Source organism: Heliangelus exortis, chromosome 1, assembly GCF_036169615.1.
Source record: "Heliangelus exortis chromosome 1, bHelExo1.hap1, whole genome shotgun sequence".
Lineage (NCBI taxonomy): Eukaryota > Metazoa > Chordata > Aves > Apodiformes > Trochilidae > Heliangelus > Heliangelus exortis.
The window spans coordinates 56,870,665-56,877,193 of record NC_092422.1 but is presented as its reverse complement, the minus strand read 5'-3'; the positions used below and the strand labels follow the sequence as shown (position 1 = coordinate 56,877,193).

Below are 6,529 nucleotides of genomic sequence, written 5' to 3'. Positions count from 1 at the left end.
AGGGTACCTTGCCCAAGGTTATGCACTGAACTCGCTGCCCTTTACAGGCACTCATTGCTCGCTCCTGCGGAGAAGTCGGTGCCTCAGATCTCCAAGCCCTTCTTTTCCTCTGCCACCACTACCTTCCCCCCGCCCCCTTAAAAAAAACAACAAACAAAACAAAAAAAAAACCCCAACCCCAGGTAATTACTACCTTGTATGTAAATGTTAGTATTTCCCCGTAAGACGAAGGGGAAAGCCCTTGCTTCAAAAGCTGCTTTTATTGCAGCGTACCGGTATTTACAGTGAAGTGGTCTTTTCCAATCACACCCCCCACGTCCCCCCTCCTCCTCTGCCTCCTAGTTACAGCTGTTGATTTCTAAATAGGTTATTATGACCCAAACCGCAGAGAATTTCGGGCGGGCGGGAGCGGAGCGGTGGCGGCGGAGGTACTTGCGGGCTGCAGGCGGATCCGCAGCCGCCCTCCTCCGCCCCGCATCACTTTCGTCTTTTTTTTTTAAATTTTTTTTTTTTTTTTTCTTTTTCTCGGCTTCATACGCAAACACCGCTGCTTCAGCGTGATCGCAAGCCGATAAATGAAAGCGTGTCCCGACGGCGGTCAGGGGAGGGAATGGGAAGGGCAGGGGGGGGATGTTTACCTGACCCCAACCTCACTTTCCCCCCCCCCCCCCGGGTATGTGCGTGGGAAGGCTTCCCCCGCAGATCTCGGGGCGGGGGTGATGTGATGTGGCGGGGATAAGGAACAGGCTTGGGGTCGACGTTCCCTCCATCCCCCGAGTTCTGTTGCCGCTGGCCTCCCGCAGCATGCCCCATGCTTCGTCAGGAGCCACCGCTGCTCTCACAAGAGGGATGGTGGGGGGGAGGCCCCCGGGCATCCCCGCCTCGCAGACCCCTCCCGGGCCCCTGCACTCCCCCGCTCCAGCCACACACGGGAAAATGGGGACTGGCGAGTCCCCCCCCTACCCCAGCCTCTACTCCGCCGCCCACCCCGACTGGGGCCCCTTCCCCGCCCCCTCCCCTCCTCCATTCACCTCCCTCCGGCGGCAGGGAGAGAAAGGCGCCCATTGATCCCCGGGCGCGGTTTAACTAACGTGCGGGTCCCCGGTAAACAAGCGAGAGACCTCGCCCCTCCAACCCCGCCGGACAGCCCCCGCCCCGCGGGAGGGACCCGCGGAGACCCCGCACGCCGCGTAATCGAGCGGAGGTGGCAGCAGGGGGGAGCGAGCAGCCCCAAAGCGGTGGGAGTAGCGGCGGGGGGGGGGGGGGGGGGAGGGGGCCACTGCCCCCCTTCGCCTCTCGTTACTGCATCGCCTCGCCGTGCTGTGGCCGCCTTCGTTCCCAGGAGACGCGGACGCTGCCCTATTCACGCCCGGATAAATTAATTTGTTAAATTAAACCGAGTAACAGTGCTCCCTCCCCCCCCGCCCCCTCAGTCTCCCCTGCTCCCTGCCCGCCCAAGGTGGCATTTCCTCGCCGCATCTCAATAGCCGCTGAGGAGGGGACGTGGGGGGGAGACGGGGGGGAGATTGGTGGGTGTGAGAGCAGCCTTGGCCCCGGCGGGAGGAAGGGGTTGTGGGGTCGGCGGTGGCTCCCCGAAATGTTTCGGTGTGTCAGCAACGCGGGGCGGCCACGGGCTGACACACCAGGTGTAGGAGTGCGCGGACGGGTAGCGGGGGGAAGCGGAGGCGCTGCGGTACGTGCGTGTGCGAGGAGGGGCTGACGCACACACGCGTGTGTGTGGGTGTGCGGGGGGGGTTGAGAGGGGGAGGCCGGCGCACACGCACGCCCGGAAGCTCCGCTTCGGGGGGCGGGGGGCCCGCGGCAAGGCGGGTCGGCAGCACCTGATGGCCGCGGAGAGCGACGCCGCTGCACACCCCCTCCTCCTTCTCCTCTCTCCCACCGCCGCCGCGTCCCGCCCGCCGATGCTCCGATGGATGGCGAGGGACAACACGGCGGCGGGAGCCGCGCTCCCCGGCTCCCCCCGTCGTGCCCGCGCCCCCGGCAGGCTCCGGGCTGTGGGAGGGGTGTGGGGTGGGCGGGCGAGGCGGGGCCCGCTGCGCCCGAGGGGGGCCGGAGGCTGTGGGCGGGAACGCGCGGCGGAGGGGTGGGAGAGGGTGTGGGGGGGAGAGGCTCCCGCCGTCCAATGGCGCAGCGCCGCCTCGCACCCGAGGGCCCGCCCCGCCTCCCCATTGGCCAGCCGGCACGTCCTTCTCGCTCCGCTGTAGCCAATGCGGAGAGGCGCCGGCGGCGGCTGGCGGCCCGCCCCGTCTCGGTGTGTGAGCGCCTCGGTAAGGCGGCGGTCACGTGTTGTTTTGCTCTTTAGTTGGGGCACTCGGTGCGCGATGTGTTACTTACGGCGAAACTCCCGCCGGCGCCGGCAGCAGCCGGGGAGGTATCAGCACCACCACCACCACCACCACTACTACTACCACCAGCAGCGGCAGCAGCAACGGACAAGAAGCAACCGCGGCGCCGCCGGTACCCGAACCGGGAAGGACGCCGGGCGGCCGCCGGCAGCACCCGCTGCTTAGAGGCAACGGTGGAGGACCCCGCTGCGGCTCCGGCCACCCGCGCTCTCTCTGCGGAGGAATAACTTCATTTTACTCGCATCCCCCCTCCTCTATTTCCTTTCTTTTTTTCCCCCCCTCCCTTTTTTTTTTTTAATTTTTAAATTTTTTATTTGCGGCGCACGGCCCCCAGCCCCGCTCAGTGCAAGCAGCGAGAGGAGCCGGGCGGCGCTCCCGGCGCCGGGTCGGGGATGGCGAGCCCCGCCGTGTTGGGGCTGCTGCCCCCCCTGAGCTCCCCTCCCGGCCCCAACCTGAACAACAACAACAACAACAACCAGGGCGTGAGGAAGTGCGGGTACCTGCGCAAGCAGAAACACGGCCACAAGCGCTTTTTCGTGCTGCGTGGCCCGGGTGGCGGGGAGGAGTCGGGGGGCGCCCGGCTGGAGTACTACGAGAGCGAGAAGAAATGGAGGAACAAGTCCGGGGCGCCCAAGCGGGTGATCGCCCTGGACTCCTGCCTCAACATCAACAAGCGGGCGGACGCCAAGCACAAGTACCTCATCGCCCTCTACACCAAGGACGAGTACTTCGCCGTGGCGGCCGAGAATGAGCAGGAACAGGAGGGCTGGTACCGGGCTCTTACCGACCTGCTCAATGAGGGCAAGGCGGCCTGCCTGGGGTCCCCCCACCGCCACCTCGCCTCCCCCTTCTCCGCCTCCTGCAGCGCGGCCGCCGCCTCCCTGGCCGCCGCCGGAGAGGACCTCAACTACGGGCTGATCACCCCGGCTACCGCTGCCTACCGGGAGGTCTGGCAGGTGACGCTGAAGCCCAAGGGCTTGGGGCAGAGTAAAAACCTCACCGGTGTCCACCGGCTCTGCCTCTCGGCCCGCACCATCGGGTTCGTGCGCCTCAACTGCGAGCTGCCCTCGGTCACCCTCCAGCTGATGAACATCCGCCGCTGCGGCCACTCCGACAGCTTCTTCTTCATCGAGGTGGGGCGCTCGGCGGCCACCGGCCCCGGTGAGCTTTGGATGCAGGCGGACGACTCGGTGGTAGCCCAGAACATCCACGAGACTATCCTAGAGGCCATGAAGGCGCTGAAGGAGCTGTCCGAGTTCCGGCCCCGCAGCAAGAGCCAGTCTTCATCATCTTCTTCCTCCGGGGGGGCCGCCGGGCCCGGCGGCAACGGAGCCTCCGCCACCCACCCCATCACAGTGCCCGGCCGCCGGCACCACCACCTGGTCAACCTGCCGCCCAGCCAGACCGGCCTCCTCCGCCGCTCCCGCACCGACAGCCTCGCCGCCGGCGCCGGCACCAAGTGCACGCCGTGTCGGGTACGGACGGCCAGCGAGGGCGACGGCTGCCGGGTGGGCTCGGCGGCCGGCAGCCCCATGAGCCCGGGCCCCGTGCGGACCCCCCTCAGCCGCTCGCACACGCTTAGCGGCGGCGGGGGCCGGCAGGCGGGGAAGCTGCTGCCGGTGCTGGCCGGCGGCCTGCAGAGCAGCCGCTCCATGTCCATGCCCGCCTCCCATTCGCCCCCCTCCGCCACCAGCCCCATCAGCCTCTCCTCCAGCAGCGGCCTCAGCTCCGAGCCTGCCCATCCGCATCACCCGCAGCGCCCGTCCAGCGGCAGCGCCTCCGTCTCCGGCTCCCCCAGCGATGCCGGCTTCATGTCCTTCGACGAGTACGGCTCCAGCCCGGGCGCTGACCTGCGGCCCTTCTCCTCCTCCTCCACAGCCAGCAACCGCAGCAACACCCCGGAGTCGGTGGCCGAGACCCCCCCGGTGCGGGACCCCGGGGGCGGCACCGATCTCTACGGCTACATGACGATGGAGCGCCCCCCGAGCGGCCGCCTCTGCTACCGACCCTGCCCCGACGCCACCGCTGACCGGGGCCATCGGAAGCGGACCTACTCGCTGACCACCCCGTGTCGGCAGCGGCCCGCCCCCCCGCAGGTCTCCTCCGCCTCCCTCGACGAGTACACGCTGATGCGGGCCACCTTTTCCGGCAGCGCAGGTCGCCTCTTCCCCTCCTGCCATGCCGGGGCTTCCCCCAAAGTGACCTATACCCCCTACCCCGAAGACTACGGGGACATCGAGATCGGCTCCCACCGCAGTTCCGGCAGCAGCAGCACCAACCTGGGGCCGCCGGCAGGGGGGGGAGGAGGAGGGGGAGATGATGATGGCTATATGCCCATGACCCCCGGCGTGGCCGCAGCCCTGGGGCAGGGAAGCCGGGGCGGCGATGACTACATGCCCATGAGTCCCACCAGCGTGTCCGCCCCCAAGCAGATCCTGCATCCTCGGGCGGGGGTGGGTGGTGGGTCCCCCGGGAACGGGAGCAGCTACAAGACCAGCTCGCCCGGGGAGAGCTCCCCTGACGATAGCGGGTACATGCGGATGTGGTGCGGTTCCAAGCTGTCTGTGGAGAGCTCGGACGGGAGGCTGAGTAACGGCGACTATATCAATATGTCCCCTCGGGACCCTCAGCACGGGCCCCAGGCTCCCTCCCTCACTCCCCCGGACTTCTTTTTTTCCCCTTCGGGACACGGGTCCAGCGAGCCCCAAAAGCCCAACTGCTGTTCGTACAGCTCCTTACCCCGCTCCTACAAGAGCCAGGGCTCGGCAAAGGACAGCGACCAGTATGTTTTCATGAACTCCCCAGGGAAGATGATCCCGGAGGAGGCAGTGCGTGGTGTGGGCCAGTCGCCCGCCGGCACTTTTGTCCCCTCCAGCCACACGGTGCCTTCGCCCCTGCGGCACAGTCGGACTGAGAGCTTTCTGAGCCAGCGGTGCCAGCGGGTGGCCCGGCCCAGCCGCTTCTCTTTGGAAACCTTGCGGACGATGCTGCCCAGCATGAACGAGCACCCTCTGCCACCCGAGCCTAAGAGCCCCGGTGAATATATCAACATTGACTTTGGTGATGCTGCCGTCTATTCTCCCCCCTCCCTGCCCGCTGACAGCCCAGCCTCCTCCCTGGGCTCCGGTACGGGGCAGAGACGCTCCCCTCTCTCTGACTACATGAACATTGACTTCGGGTCACAGTCACCCTCCCAGTCGGGCACGGTATCAGTGGGCTCCCTGGAAGCACTCTCTCCGGGCTCTTCCTCCAGCACCAGCCAGGCCGACGGGCGCTACCTGAAGGCGGCTGTGGGGGTGGCTTGTTCGTCCAGCCCATCCGACGGTGGGGATTACACCGAGATGACCTTTGGCATGGCCACCACCCCACCCCAACCCATCGTTCAGAAACCAGAAAGTGCCCGGGTCACCAGCCCCACAGCTGGGGTGAAGAGGCTCACCCTCTCTGGAGTGGAGGCTTTCATTCTCTCCAGCCCTCCCCCAGACCCAAACCGGGGTGCCAAGGTCATCCGGGCAGATCCCCAGGGGCGCAGGAGGCACAGCTCGGAAACTTTCTCCTCCACTACCACTGTGACCCCTGTGTCCCCCTCCTTTGCACACAACCCCAAAAGGCACAACTCGGCCTCGGTGGAGAATGTGTCCCTCAGGAAAAGTGAAGGCCTGGAGGAGGAGCAGGGCAGCAGCCCCATGTGCCGGGAGACCTCGGCTGGCTTCCAGAATGGCCTCAACTACATCGCCATTGACGTGGTGGACGGGCCCCTGGCAAACTGTGACAAAGCCAGATTGAAAGCCAGGCACATCCTGAACGGGGGCATCAACGGAGTGGAGATGAGCGCCTATGCCAGCATAGACTTTCTGTCTCACAACCTGAAAGAAGCAAGTGCTGTGAAAGGTGAGTAGCTACCTCTGACAGTGCCTGCCATGCGTGTTTGTGCTTAGTGTTTTGTTTTCCATCATGGGCTTGTGTTGTGATGTGTTGGGTAGAGCATTATTCCTCCTCACTTCCTTAGAAATCTCTTTTCCTCTAATATAAACAGTCTTGGAGGAACTCGATGGCCCTTTGTATGAGAAAAAGTTTAATTTGGGGTAATTTTACATGTTTGAATTCTACTCTGCTGTTATTATGAGTGTATGCTTCTGGATACCCCAATACAAACTCATGTT

General features: G+C 65.3%; 1 protein-coding gene across 7 annotated transcripts in view; it reads left to right on the top strand.

Moving 5' to 3' along the window:
- Positions 1–2,263: 2,263 nt before the first annotated feature.
- IRS2 (insulin receptor substrate 2) overlaps positions 2,264–6,529 on the top strand; it is a 30,933-nt gene continuing 26,667 nt past the window's right edge. For 4 of the 7 annotated variants that reach the window (XR_011725732.1, XM_071743042.1, XM_071743086.1 and 1 more), the window contains exon 1: positions 2,264–6,257. Coding sequence is in view for 6 of the 7 variants with exons in the window: in XM_071743042.1 (XP_071599143.1) it covers positions 2,759–6,257 (3,499 nt within the window). In the remaining variant the exon portion in view is untranslated. The remainder of the gene's footprint in view (positions 6,258–6,529) is intronic. The other 3 variants (XM_071743095.1, XM_071743053.1, XM_071743067.1) reach the window with 2 other exon arrangements.